A 15,145-nucleotide genomic window follows, 5' to 3' on the forward strand; every position below is an offset into this window, starting at 1 on the left:
TAACTTTTACTCGATAGAGAAATTAAGCTATCGCGATAGACCTCGCGGCTCTTGTCATCTTAATAAAAAAAAAAAAGTCAGCCAAATTCAGTAGCGCAGAGCCGAACCAATCACAGCCGCAGCGTCACGTCGTGTGACTTGTTCGGTACAGCACAAGTGCCAAGCCGCACGTGTGTTTGTTTGGGAAGCAGCCAGCTGGTAATGGAGCCAGCGCGTAATGGAGGAAATGAGTGTGCCGACTAGAAAAATCAACCGAGCGTGACCGAAGAGAAAACAGATGATGGTTCCAATGCCGGAGAGATTGTCGAACGGAAGAGCCATAGAAGTTCCGTAGTGTGAAGGTATTTCGGCTATTTCAAGTCTGACAAAAAACAGAGTAGCGTGCACTGTAAATTGTGCCGAAAACAAGTCTGGAAATACAATAAACTGGTGCATGCGTCACACTGCGCCACGTTATTGTTTCGGTGAAATGAATTTCTACAATACTGTTACTGTTAATTCTACTCTCTGCAGTGTTTAAATGCTTACACATACACAAAGTTACTGTCCGTCCACACATACGACTCGGTTCTGCTTCTATGCCCCAGCTTCGTTTACTATTTCCCACTGAGGCTTCTAGACTTCTGATTGGCCAACATTTCTGCACGGTTAGGAATCTAGCGCCACCTGCTGCTTTGGCATGTTCATAGCAGCGTTTTCCTTCATTTCTGCCTTTATGTGTGGACGGGATTCTTTTTTAAAACGAAAACGGAAAATCTCCGTTTTCAAAAATACCCGTGCACGTGTGGACGTAGCCTCAGTCTCTGACTGGAAGCGCTAATTCGTCATTCGGCTTTTGTCAGACTAAAGTAACTGTTAAAACTGTTTGAAAAGCTAAGCTATACAACAAGGAGAGATTGAGAATTTCCTTTTAGTTCTCAGTTTATTTGATATTGACAAAAGTTAGTCAGTTTTGTCTGTTCTTCTGTAAAACAAACTAAGATTTATTTTTAGAATTAATATTTTGTTTCTAAGTGGAATTGACAATTTAGTCTGTTTTGTTTGTTCTATTTTGAAACTTAAACGCTTTAGCGGCTGCCTTTTGTGTAGTTTGCAATATTTGCCTTTATTTATCTGATAAAGTCTCATGTTCCTTAAGTACATCTACCCTGTTGAACTTATTATGGGAAATAAATATTTAAATCAAAACAAGCTGCTGATTATTTCACATTTTACTTGTGAGCAACGGCACATTTAAATCTTACAAATATAGTTATTTGGCTTATATCGTGATAGATATCGTTATCGCCTGAAATGAAAAAAACATATCGTGATATGAAAAAATCTCATATCGCCCAGCTCTACTGTAATCACATTTCATTTTTCAGTAATACAGTAATCTAATGCACGACTGTGCTGAATGGAGTGATCACATCACAGATACAATTGTGCCGTTACTTGGGTTACAAAGTTTCTTCGGTTATTTGCAGGACGGGTAGAGAAAAACAAAACAAAAAAACAGTGAACTGATCTTATAATCAGCTGCTTTCAGTTTGTGTGCAGGAGGAGGAAATGGTTGAGCAATGTAAAGTGGAGATATGGATATTGCGTTCACTTTTCTGACACAAAAGGACAAGAGCAAGATGATAAAGCACAAACTGTGTCCAGGACAGAAACAACTACATTATATTGATAGCATGACTTTAGCTCTTTGCAAGCAACTTCACAGACAGCATGCTAGCGCAAAGCTAGCCAAGAACCCAGAGCTGAGTGTATGCCGACCCCAGCCCAGCAGCCAGAGCGTGCACTTCAACAAAGGCAGTAATGAGCAGTCAGCTATGCAGAAAATACTGAATGAAAGATCATATGTATGTCCTCATTGGGATAAAGTTATGTGTCGTGGGATTGTAGCCTAAGGTTTATATTTTTAACTTTTAACTCTGAGAAAGTACATATCAGGTAATCTAATATAGTGATGAGAACGAGTAGTGTACTAGTGCACTTACTTTCTCCAGCAAGTAGTTAAATAAAGTACATTATAAATTACTTTCAAGAAAATTAATGAGTAATGTATATTATATAACTTGAATAATGACCACACCACTGATTTTTTTTGGTCATCAAATACCATCAAGACAGCCCTTTAGTCTGAGAATACAGTGCTCAGAGAGTAGCGGAAGAGCAGCAGGCACACTGTTACATGGTCAGAGGTGGAAACCATGAGGTAGGTGTTAGTTTGCTGTCATCTTCGTGTGAAATCCTCCACATGTGGGCTATAGCAGTGTAACCACAACCTATCAGAAAAACATGTGAGTAAACAGACCATTTCTCAAAGACTTCTCCTTTGGCATATTTCTGTAACTACAAATGAAGCTGCTGTTTTCATGCAAGAAAGCACACGATCTTTGTGATATAACGTCATCTTCTTCTGCTGCACTAATTAAACTTTCCCTTTTTTGCATCAAGGGTGGATTCGATAGATTTTGATTCTATAAATTTCTATAAACCTATAAATTCTAGTCTATATATTGTCAAAATGCAACCATTAAGTTAAAAAAAAGAGAACCTTACATTGGCATTCCTGGCATCCATGAATTTCTAGAAAACAAACAAACAAATGAAGTAAAACCTATATATGCATAGGATGCTGCCAGAGGTTTTAGATTGGCCCTTTAAGGAAGGCATTACAGGCGCAGGTGTAGGGAATTACAGCCAGAAGGAAGCCACACAGTTTTTCAACCAGGTGGGGTTGTTGATTCTGATGGTCATGCCATGTGTTTTTCAGCCTATATTTGCACTGAAGATATGATTAATAAATAAAGCACTGGCCATGGCGGACCTCAGTTTCTTCATCACAACGAATTGGAAACAACTTCAAATTCCCTCAAGTGGCGTTTTGGTGGTTGGATTGCCACGAAAATGATGACAGCAAATTCTCAAGACTATATAGTCTCTGCTTTCTCACTGGAAGAGGACATTTTTATCATGGCAGCCTGGTTGTGACTTTGCCACAATAAAATCACCAGACGTGAAAAGTGAAAATTGTCATTTTCTGCTGCACGCACATGTTTAGCAGAGGCATTCCCACAGTCTATAGATATATTCATGTGTGTGAAAAACACAAATAAGGATGCTCAAACTGAGTCTAAGAAGAGACAAGCAGACGATAAGCTAACATAATCACTCACCACTCCAGGAAATCTGTCCGCCCATGCCAGCAGACAGTTTATGTCAGATTAGTGCTGATTGCTGCAGACTCCAGGGAGCACGCTAATTCAGATTCAAATATTACAGTCAGTATAGGAGGAGGGGGAGGGGGAGGAGAAGGAGGAGACATATTGCTAATGACGGAGATGGCCGGTTTCACCGCTATGTCTTGCCAAGTTAATAAATTCACTGCAGAGTTGCAATGTCTTAAGACTTTACAGTATATCCTCTGACATTCCAGTCATCAATGAATTAACTGCCCTCTCTGCTCTACTGCGGCATTCCATGTGCTCAGGAAAAGACAAATTTCCTTGAAAGAGTTGTGAAGCACGTAAACCCGTTTGTGTTTGACTCGTCCTTCAGCCCCTCCTTCCATATCTGCAGCACACATACTGTGAAAAGACACTGAAATGTGATCAACTCGTACAGAAAACACCTTGTAATCTCTGCGGGGCAGCGAAACAGAGGTCTCGAAACAGCGTTCATCTAATTTACTCCTTTGTAATCAAATAACAGGCCATAAAAGGCAACTTTGTTTAGCAACCATATGAACTCCAAAATACCCTCTGGCTATTTCTCGCGGCTCACAAGCATCCTATCATGTGTGAGCGCCGTGACGCTGCCGCAGTCCCTGCATTAAAGGAGCAGTTCAAAGAAGAAAACAAAGAGCTTTGGCTTGAGTCACAAGGTCAACAGACAAAAAAAGAGAGGAACGAGAGAAAGCCTCAAACAGAGGTCAAATGTTTAGATCGTGAATATTATTGCAAAACCAATAGCTATTTCTATGGTAACTGATCATTAAAGTCATTGATTCAGATGAAACCATAAACACGATGTGGTTCCAGTGTGAGAATTTATTACGTTTTTGGCTACAATAAGAAGGTCAGACAAACAATGTGTGTTATGTGTTAATGTCACCTTGAAGATTGTGGCATTGCCTAAAACTGTACTTTGTGTGAATGGCAGCCCATTTCTATTTTTTTAATGTGTTAAAGACTAAATTATTAAGTACAAAAGAATTAAATTGAACAACGTAAATGATAATTAGTCACAGCCCAGTAGGTGACTGTGTTCCTGCTGTTTGTGTCACTCCAGTCGACTCATACTGATGGAAGCCAGATGCCCCTCTTCTCTGAAATACCAAACTCAAACCACCTGCAGCTCCATCGCTGTTAGGAATTTACATAGATTAAATGCTGCCAGTACAACAAGCACATGTGGGCCTCTGAAGCAGGCAGTGGTAGCTATCATAACCCAACACTATGGACTCAAACCAGCTTTTACCCCTGTGTGAACCGCCTCCTGCCGCTCACACTACAGTGCTGGGCCAGCAGCGCTGAGCGTGATGGAACAAGATCAGTTAAGTAACAGCGTCCAGCCTCATTCACAATAACCCTGAATTTGCGCACGTAGAAGGAAAAGCACTGTTCGACAAACTGCAGGAATACGATTAAAGACACTAAAGAGAGACAGAGAGGGTTAGATTAAAAAGAAAATGATGATGGGATGGTTATGGCATGGGCTTGGCCATATGAGCTTCAACTGAACTGACCCCTTGACACTCACACAGCCACACACATTTCTCTCCAGCTCTAACTCAATTCTCTAATGACCATCACAAGCCGGAATCACATGTAAGCGTAGAAATCTGAGAATTAATCAGAGACATGCACTGTTGACTTTGTCTCTATCCCACTTTCTCCCACTTATCCTCCCCTCCTCCAAACTCTGATACATCACCGGTACAAACTTCTTGGACGTGACCTAGAAGTTTATTCACTTCTGCTGCTCTGGAGGTGAACTTGAGAGAGAGCGTAGCATCACCAGAGGAACTACCCAAAGCGAGCCAGCAGCAATTTCCCTTAACCAAGAACTTCAGATCAAATCACTGCCTACGAGGGTTTGTTCTAAAACAGGGTGAGACATAATTTCACAAGATCTGCACCAGAAACAGCAGAAACACATGGCACTGCAGAAACACAGCCTACTTCTGACAGCGTAAACTCTGGCATGACCAGCATCTAATTAGAGCATCGCGCAGTAATTTGACTGACCGTTCAACGTCTCTGTTATATAAGCTCATGGGTGGCGTGCCTCTGAGACCTGGCTGTCTATGAAGCACCCTTGTTCCTTCAGAATAAATCTCACCTGGGCACATACAGAAAGTTCGTATTAGGACAGGACACCGACTTTTTAATGGGCGTGTTGGCAAGGTGAGTGACACTTCTAATGGATGCGTTTAGTCGCTCGGTCGTCAATTATGCATGCTGCCAGGATCCAAGCGTGTGCCGTCTGGCGTGCGCGCAAGGATGCGCCGAGGGAGCTTCGGTACTGTAGAAGAAGTGCTTGTTATTTGATCCAATAATCATTACACGCGTCTTTTTTCTGCGGTCATTACTTACCAATAATCGCATCTGTTGTCAAAATAAAACGTTGCCACATCCTGAGTGCCGTTAGTGTGAAGCTGTGTCCTTGTAGCTTCACTCAGTCTCAGTCCACGGACTTTTAAACAGAAGATTTATCAGAATTTTTTTTAAAATGGCTAACAGCAGACTTGTAAGAGTCCTGGAAGCATTTCGTGTGCATCAGAAGCTTCAAAGTCTGAAAGTCCTGAATCAAACTAGACTTCTGAGTTGGGCGGGACAAACAGGGAGGAGAAGAAAAAGTGGGCAGTGTCGCGGAGTGAGGGTTCCTGAGCTCTGAGGGTCGCTCGGCCGTTAATGTGAGCAGCGACACCATAAAAAGCAGGGTTGGGATGAAGGCATCTGCAAAAATCCGCACATCAGTCGCAAGTCTGTCAATGTGGCGTGCACAGAGCCTCCACGGCAAACGGGTGCGCTCCCCAACAGACGCGCACAGCAAGCAGCGCAACTGTGTGTGTTTCACTCCCTCTCCGCCCCTCCCTCCCGCTGTAAGACACGCTGTATAGCTGTTACTTACACACAACCATGGAGGAGAATAATGGACAGGTAGAGCAGAGAAGGATGAGGGACAGACATGCCAGGCAGGCAGCAGGTCAGTCACAAACAGAGCTAAAACAAAGCCATCCTGCATTTAGCCTAAGAGCTTTTAGATGAATATGTGTGAAGTCTTTCAGTGCTTCAGCTTGGTGCTTGAAAATTTTAAGGTTTAAGCTCCTTCTCTGCTTCAATGTGCTTTTAAAAAGTGTAGACTACCTGTTTTGTGATTCTTTCTCTTAGTACAGCTGTTGCAGAACCTCCACCATGTTCCAAAAGACAAGCAAAACATACGAATTTCCTGTTCAACATGACACATCAAAATTAAAACCTTAAATAACGCACATGAGTAGCTCAAGTTACTGGGACTAAAGTCAAAGCCTGAATTATTGCTTCAGTCCCTGAACGTGGGTGTGGGAGTTTAATCATGCACAGGACTTTATAACCTATGTCAAGCCCATGGGAAAATCTTAGTACAAGTGGTGTCTGGAGACTACAACTCAGCAGTAAGACTAAAATAGGCTCAGTTTAACATACAGGGTTCGGTCCGTGTGGCAGCTCGTCCTTCTGTTTTCAACAGCAAAGTCATTAAAAAATTGAAAAAGATTTACAAAAATGAAGCTGTGCCAGTCTGACTGTGGAGGAAGGAAAGTTTTACAGGTTTCACTAAATCAGGGGTTGTCAAACTGTGGGTGGGGACCCACTGGTCATCGAGCTAGTCTAGATGGAAACGAAGTTGAATGAATATGATTTATGAAGAGGAAATAAACAAGAGTTCACTGATGCCATGGTGCAGTATCCTGTTTACGCCGCTCTAAATATTTTAAACAAAAAGTCTTTTAGGTTTTAGGGTTAAAGTGCACTTGTGAGTAACTGTCTGTGAACACATTCAAAAAGTGTGAAAAGTAGCAAACATGAACTCTAATTTATTGCAGAGTGAAAACTTTTACTAGACAACCACACAGCCCTTCGTGAACTGTAATCCCCGGTGTCCTGGATGACTTAGAAGCTTTCGTTATTGTATTGAAGATAGGAAAATAGGGCTTAAAAATGATCATCCAACATCTGTGTTAGTCCTACCCAAAGATGTCAGTAAAACAAAATTTTTGCATATGCAAAAAGCACACTATATGGAATTGTAAATATTATTTTACGCCTGTATTACACAACATCATATTGACAGAACGTTAATCAGTGACAACCCACGTGTTAGATTTGTTTACAGTTTTTCTCAGTCGCTTTGGTGCGTTCCTCAGAACACCATTAACATTTGCACAGCAGTTAGTGCATTTCCCAAAACAATTAGTGCAAACTGCAAAACCTAGTGGATAGCCTGCAAAAGCACGTCACATGCACAGAATTGATTATCCATACCTCAAAAGCAAGTATCCATGTCAATGAAACTGTCAGTGCCATCAAAATGAAAAGTCTTGACACCATCTTTATGAACAAGATAGTCAAATGGCATTGTCATGTTTCCACTATGACAGTTTATAATTTCAGTGTTTCCCATTGCAAAAACAATTGGTGACACCTGAAAATGCTGACGACAGCACTATGGCCTACCTGTACAGCCATCTGAAATGTGCAGTAAAGTCACTGTAGATGTTATGGGAGTCTTGGGAGTAACTGAGACACTGAATACGTACGTTTCACATTTCCATTGTGTAGAAGTGTTTGTAATCCTACAGAATTGTGCAAAAGAAAAATATGCTACAGTCACTTGTGCACTGTAGAATACATGTAAACATAAAATCACCCATTTGGTAGAGCTGTGCACTAATGTGAACAATAAACAGCACATGTAACAGTACAGTAAATCATTCTGACACATCCAGACGTTCCTGTCTGTCTGGCCACATATTTTCATCTACATCACAACAGATGTTATCCCTCGCAATGCAGCGAGGAAAGTATCTCCTGGAGTGGCGAATCCATCCTCTGCAGGACCCTGCTGTGATGTCGTCACATGCTGCATCCATGGCTGCTAGCAGGGCCATTTGCTCATGTGGATTTCATTTTTCTTGAGTACTCTGTCAATTGTTGAAATTGAAACAGATTCAATATTGCCAAATACCGTGTAATTCTCTATGACAGCGCTTTGTATGTCTCTCAGCTTTATTGCATTGTTTGCAATGACCATTGCACAAATGGCTTCTTCTTGCTGTGGGGTAAAAAGGGGCCCTCTTCCGCCTCCGCGAGGTTGTCTTACAATCCTATGTGGTGCAGAGTAAAGTTTTTGTGAAATTGCAAATACAGTACAGTAACATGTGATGTGTCTGAGATGGCACAGTACAGTACAGTGTATTACTGTTTGCATACCTGTTTTCCCTACGGAATGTTTGAATGATTGAACTGACAGTAGTTCTTCCAATATTGGGTTGCACCCTTCGACCAGCCTCCTCCATGGTGAGGCCGTGATTGACAACATGGTCCACAATTGTAGCCCTTATTTCATTAGGAATCCGCCTATATCTGCCTCTTCTCCCTCTTCCCCTTCCTCCCCGCATCCTCACCCCTCTTCCACGGTGCTGACCTTCCATTTTGTGTCACAGAAGTGTAGAAATGGTACACACTAGCTCCTGCGCAGTTTATATATGCTTGCCAATTGGGGATTCACAGGATTCATCCATAATTGACAGTGAACAAGTTGTTTGTCATTGGTTACAACTAAACTTTCACACGCCTCCTCATGAGTGACAGCTGTAATTCACCCGAGATCAATTGTTCAATTTCGGAGACATTTCCAGGAACAATGATACAGAAAGGTATAGGATTTGCTTGACAGATGGCCAATATTTGGCATGTGATAACTAGTTCAACAATTTTGTGTGTGATGACTCAAGCAATGGATGTATGACTATTAGTTTTATTGGGAACGACTATTCAGCATCCATAGGTATGATTACTTTTGACTGACATGACATAAGCAAATGGAAATGTCAGAAAGCAGCAGGGAAATGTATGGAAGCAACTGATTCATGTCCAAAATCATTTGCAGTTTGTTCAGAGAGAGGAGAAATTGCTACTATGATGTGCACAAATGACTGAGTGTTGTGGAGGTTGAACTAATAGTTATGAGAATTTCAATTCTGATCTGAGAAACGCACCAAAGCGACTGAGAAAAACTGTATGTAAAATAAAAAGTTGTCTCTAAATGGCTCAACTTTTGTTTTTATGCACATAACAGCAGTATCTAAGGGGATTTTAATCTAATGTGTCAGCATGATGGTGCTGTGGTTAGCACTGTGCTCACCTGTCCTGGACATGGATTCTCTCTGGGTACTCTGGCTTCCTCCAAAGGCAGGCATGCTAGGTTGATTGGTGTCTTGACAGGCCACTTATGTATTCAGCTCTCAACCTATAACAGCTAGGATAGCCTCCAACCCCCCCTGGAAACCTGAAATGGAGCAAAATAAAAAGCATAGATGGACTGCTTTTATCTGAGGCCTGCGATTGTTCCGATATCTTGCAGCTATGAGATATGAGATATATAGTTGACCTCAGTGCTGAGAGGCAAGATGCCTCTAGATAACATGTCACGATAAACCAATTGGTATGGTATTAGATAGATAGATAGATAGATAGATAGATAGATAGATAGATAGATAGATAGATAGATAGATAGATAGATAGATAGATAGATAGATAGATAGATAGATAGATAGATAGATAGATAGATAGATAGATAGATAGATAGATAGATAGATAGATAAAAAGAACTTGGCAGGAAAAAATAGGTAAATTAGAAATTTTTAAAAAAGCATTTTCCCATTGCCTTGCCTAGCATGTGAGAGCTTGGATAGTTTCGTTGATAAAGAAAACAAACAAACAAAGAACACAGATTTGTTTGGTCTAGATCTCAGTTCCTCAGCACTCAGATCTCAGTAGTGATTGTCACTGATTTTGTTACAACAACAGAAGCGTCACACACAGTCTAAAAGTGGTGCCAATTCCAGCAGTCAACAGCTGGAGAGAGAGAAAAAAATCCCCATGTTACGGAAGGATTATTATAATGAGGGGGCAGTTAGAGCCTGGACTACAACCAACCACACAAGTGTACAGTTACCATGTTACCATATAATGCAAAAATCCTCTGTTCAACACAGTATCTTGCAGAGCCATAATTCTGAAATAATAGCCCCCTACTGTGATGGATGATCTCTGAATCAATTCCTGACAACTGCGCTCTAATTTTACGTGTTACTCTACACTTCTTAAATTCTACATCATTATTCCTTATAAACCACAGTTATTTCCCTTTCAACTGCTGCTGACACATGAGTACCTGTTCATCAACAGCCAACCATTCAAGGATAATTTAGCAAACGCCAGGATCACTTCAGCAGCTGTCATCATGGTATCCTAACAACTGACATGGTGATAAAGTACATACCCTTCCAAAGGTGGCTGGCTCACGTGGGTGTTCCTACATTTCTTTTGAATATTTTGTAATAAGTGTGTGTGAACTGCAGTTTTACTTAAACCCCAAGTCAGCCACATTTAATATAAGTATCTACTATAACACCTTCTACACACTATAGTTTAAGAGACTTAAACATTTCACCGTGCAGCAGAGAGTATAATGACAGGCATCTATTTGACAGACGATCTGGTATGCCTCCGATCATGAGCTGCTTCTCCGCTAGTTAATCTCAGAGAAACTGTTGTTGTTTTTTTCCAGAAACATGCTCTTTGAGTTGTTTTCTAGCAAAGTCTAATCTGACCTTACTGTTCTTAAGTGTAACCAGCACGTTCCAAAATTATTATGCAAATTATATTTTCTGTTTTTCCTAAATAGTCGTTTCAAGTGACAGTCGGCATAATTTTCGAGTCATCGACCAATAGAGTATAATTCAAATGTTACTGAACAAAACTCCCAATGAAAACAGTATGTTTTTCAAAAATAAAACACTTAAAATGCACTGTTCCAAATTATTACACACACAGAGTTTCAAAAGATTTTATGGGTTGTGGAGAATTGAAAATGGTCATTTGTTGAATTTGCAGCATTAGTAGATCAATTTCATTGAAATCAAAAGCTATTTCAATCAAAAACATCTTAACAGGTCAAGTTACATATTGACATAGGACCACTTATTTGATAGCAGGTTTACAATTCTTGCAGCAGTGGAAGTTTTTGGAAAGTTTCTACTTGAATGTCTTTGCAGGATGTCAGAAAAGCCTCCCAGAGCTGCTCTTTGGATGTGAACTGCCTCCCACCCTCATATTTGTTTGCTTGAGGATGCTCCAAAGGTTCTCAGTAGGATTGAAGTCAGGATGGGGACCACACCATGAGTTCCTCTCCTTTTACGCTGATAGCAGCCAATGATGCAGAGGTATTCCTTGTAGCATGAGATGGTGCATTGTCTTGCATAAAGATGGTTGTGTTGCAGAAGGCACAGTTCTTCTCTTTCTACCATGGAAGAAAGTGATCAGTCAGAAACTCCACATACTTTGCAGAGGTTATTTTCACACCTTCAGGGACCCTAAAGAGGCCGACCAGCTCTCTCCCCGTGATTCCGGCTCAAAACATGACTCCACCACCTCCTTGCTGATGACGCAGCCTTGTTGGGACATGGTGGCCGTCCACCAACCATCCACCACTGCATCCATCTGGACCATCCAGGGTTGCACTGCACTCATCAGTGAACAAGACTGTTTGGAAATGAGTCTTCATGTAGTTCTGGGCCCACTGTAGCCGTTTCTGCTTGTGAGCGTTGGTTAGGGGTGGCTGAATAGAAGGTTTATGCACAACAGCAAGTCTCTGGAGGATCCTACACCTTGATGTTTGCAGGGCTGCAGAGGCACCAGCAGCTTCAAATATGTGTTTGCTACTTTGTAATGGCCTTTTAGCAGCTGCTCTCTTAATCTGATGTATTTGTCTGGCAGAAACCTTCATCATTGTGCCTTTATCTGCACAAACCCATGTGTGCTCTGACTCAGCCACAAATCTCTTACATTGTGGAGATCATGCTTAAATTTTCGTGAAATATCTAAGGTTGTCATTACACTTCCAAGGCATTCAACTATTTCACGCGTTTCAGCAGCAGAGAGATCATTTTTCCTTCCTATATTGCTTGAAAATGGTGGTCTGCTTAATAATGTGGAACGTCCTTCTTTAGTAGTTTTTCCTTTAATTGGGCTCACCTGGCAAACTAATGATCATAGGTGTCCGAGATTGATTTCAGTGATACAAAGAGTCCCAAGACACAATTCCAACAACAACTTTAATCTTGATGACACTTAAACACAATTTGCATAATAATTTGGAATGTGGTGTAGTTTGCAACTTGCTGTAAACCCTCTGTATTTACATTCAAGAAAGTCTCTTGTTTGTAGGCCTGAGAACTTCCAGCTGTTTTTGACTTGGTTAGGCAAGAAATTTAGAGATTTTTTTTTCCTAACCAGAAAAAAACGATTCTGCGATCATGCACTTCAGTTGTCTCGTGTGGTTTTCCTTTTTGCGTTGCTGAGCTGACAGAGTGGTTTGACAGAATGAACCAGACTGTTCATTTTAATCAATCTGATAGGTTTATTTTTCCATTTTCAACCTAATGATGACCTCCTTCTCTTGCATCAACATCTTCAAGTCCAACACTTGGAATCAACTCCAGATCTTTTATCTGCTTATTTTTCATGAAACAACAAGGGATCGGGCTCCATCTGACCACAAAACAGTGCATCAGTTATTATCCAACGACTTTTAAGTCTTTGGAAATGAGGAACTGTGTATAAAAAATATAATTCCTTAAAAATTAGTGCAATACCCCTTTAATTTAATTTAAAATCCACAGCAGCGCTTTAAAGACTGTGTACACTTTAACACTTCTGTCAGTTTCTTCTTTCTCAATTTCACTGCGTAAATATTTTGAATCTTTTCATACACAAACCGCATACAGGATGAGTTATTCAACATAAAGTACATCCTTCCATATACAATCTAGGTGGAGAATAATGCGGGATTACATGGCGTGTGTGCGCATCAAATGTAGCGCAAACACGCTTCAGCTATTCTCATAGAAAGACATCAAACAGGATCTCAGCAACTCCCAGTCAATGAGAGAGTTTACAGAAGTCCTTCCTGTCGTCAGCCATCGCACTGAGATTCAGGAAGACTCTGATTAGTTTTCATGCACTTCCTCACCACAGCAGACCCTTCCCCACCCATCTCCTCTCTTCCTCATCCTCTTTCATGCCTTGATTTGGTCATATGCCTTTCTTTCTCTTTGTAGCAATGTATAGACTGCATGTATGTTTTCATTTCTGACCTCTACGCGGTTTCCTCCCCCCTCCTCCATCCCCTGCCTTTCGTTCTGACATACTATATTCTCCTATTAGCCGTGGAAGTCTATTCTAATGTGTTTTGCTTCTCTCGCTCCCTCCTTAACTGCCTGTATACATAAAGACAGGAAGAGAGCATTAGCGTGTATGAGATATAAGGCTGTCTGCCTCTTTAATAAATTGAAGGCATGTTTTTATTTACTTCCGAGAAATACTTTCTTTGAACTGAAAACTCTGAAATTCATTCATATTCCCGAACGACAATAGCTCGTCCGAGATGCTTTTTGTGGCAAAGGCAATGAAGACAAACTGTTTATTTCAGACAGTAATTCCCGGCTACTGAAGCTGAAAAACTATCAAACTTTGACTTGGTTCATAAAGTGTGACCGGTGATGTTTCTCTGCAGCCCCTCATCCCAACTGCAAGAACCTGCAATACTACATTGACTGAAAGCCATTTAAAGTGAGGATCTAAGGAATCTGTAATGTATACAAAGAAAATGGTTTGTGTGTAACAGCAGATGATAGCTCACAGTAAACATATGCTATGTATGGGAATGTTGTGTATTTTTATTTATATTTATTCAACTTTAAAATAAGTGGGTGTTGTTTTTTTGTTGGGTCTAATAAACCCAACAAAAAACAGTGAACAGATAGAGGAGCAGACTTTCCCCTGAACTGGTCGTGCATGGAACCACATTTGATTTTCCTTGCTGCATGTGCTCTCATGGCGAGCTAGTGCAGCTGATCAATAAGGAAAATTAGTGCAATAAATCATTTATTGATTGAAACAACAAATATCCAACATTAACTAGATTCTTGGTATCAGAAACCATGACTTGACCCTTTGGCATAAAGAAATCCAAAACTGATAGACAACTTTGCCTCTGAAAAGGGCTTACTTAAAATCTAGCCACTGTTCAATTCAGATTTTTATGATGTTTCTGTCCACGTACTGCCTGCTTCTAATTCTCCACCACCAATAACATTTAAATGGATCCCGACTAAACGTGCTTCTTCTTCTTCTTCTCTGTCTTTCGGCTGCTTCCTTTAGGCCTCGCCACAGCATCTCATCTGCCTCCATGTCATACTATCTTGAGCATCCTGTCACACCGTCACTCTGTCCTTCATATACCTCAGAGGAGGGACAGCTTCATACTCAGCATCCTTTCAGCTCCATTTCACAACATATCCACTTACTCTGCTCTGCACATGTCCAGATCATCTCAACCTTCTCTGACTTCGTCGCTGAAGTGCTCAACCTGAGCCGTCTCTCTGATCTTTTAATTTCTAATTTTGTCCATTTTCCAGCTTTGAATGGTTGGCTCCAGGTATTTAAACTCATCCACCTTAACCATCTCTACTCTTGCATCTTCACTGTTACTCCATCTCCCTCTCTCATTCACATTCCCTCTGCTGCTTTCATTCCTCGTGGTCAGCAGCAGCAAGACAGAATACTGGATCGATATCAGACAACAAACTCATCTGTGACTGATCCATGTGCACCTGTTGTTAGCTGGAAAGCTAACATATTAGCAAAGGTATCTCACTCTATCTACACTACTGAGTTCTATTTGTATGCTGGTGGGACTTTTTAATTTAACTGAAAAATGTACTCTCTCTCTCAAGCTGTCATCATGTTTAGTGTAAGAACTGTGGAAAAGGTTTTACTAATACGGACCAGTGCGGTAACTTTCTTCACTTTCTTGTATTGGTGCA

General features: G+C 40.9%; 1 protein-coding gene across 2 annotated transcripts in view; it reads right to left on the reverse strand.

Moving 5' to 3' along the window:
* The window catches only part of itga1 (integrin, alpha 1), a 71,638-nt gene extending 62,169 nt beyond the window's left edge, over positions 1–9,469 (reverse strand). The window contains exon 1 of one of the 2 annotated variants that reach the window (XM_082539464.1): positions 9,400–9,469. In XM_082539464.1, coding sequence (XP_082395590.1) covers positions 9,400–9,454 — 55 coding nt within the window. In that variant the 5' untranslated portion in view covers positions 9,455–9,469. Of the gene's footprint in view, positions 1–5,588; positions 6,060–9,399 lie in introns of those variants that run through there. The other variant, XM_082539465.1, reaches the window with a different exon arrangement.
* Between the last annotated feature and the right edge of the window lie 5,676 nt (positions 9,470–15,145).

The sequence above is a fragment of the Aulonocara stuartgranti genome (genome assembly GCF_965226115.1).
Source record: "Aulonocara stuartgranti genome assembly, chromosome: 7".
Taxonomy (NCBI): Eukaryota; Metazoa; Chordata; class Actinopteri; order Cichliformes; family Cichlidae; genus Aulonocara; species Aulonocara stuartgranti.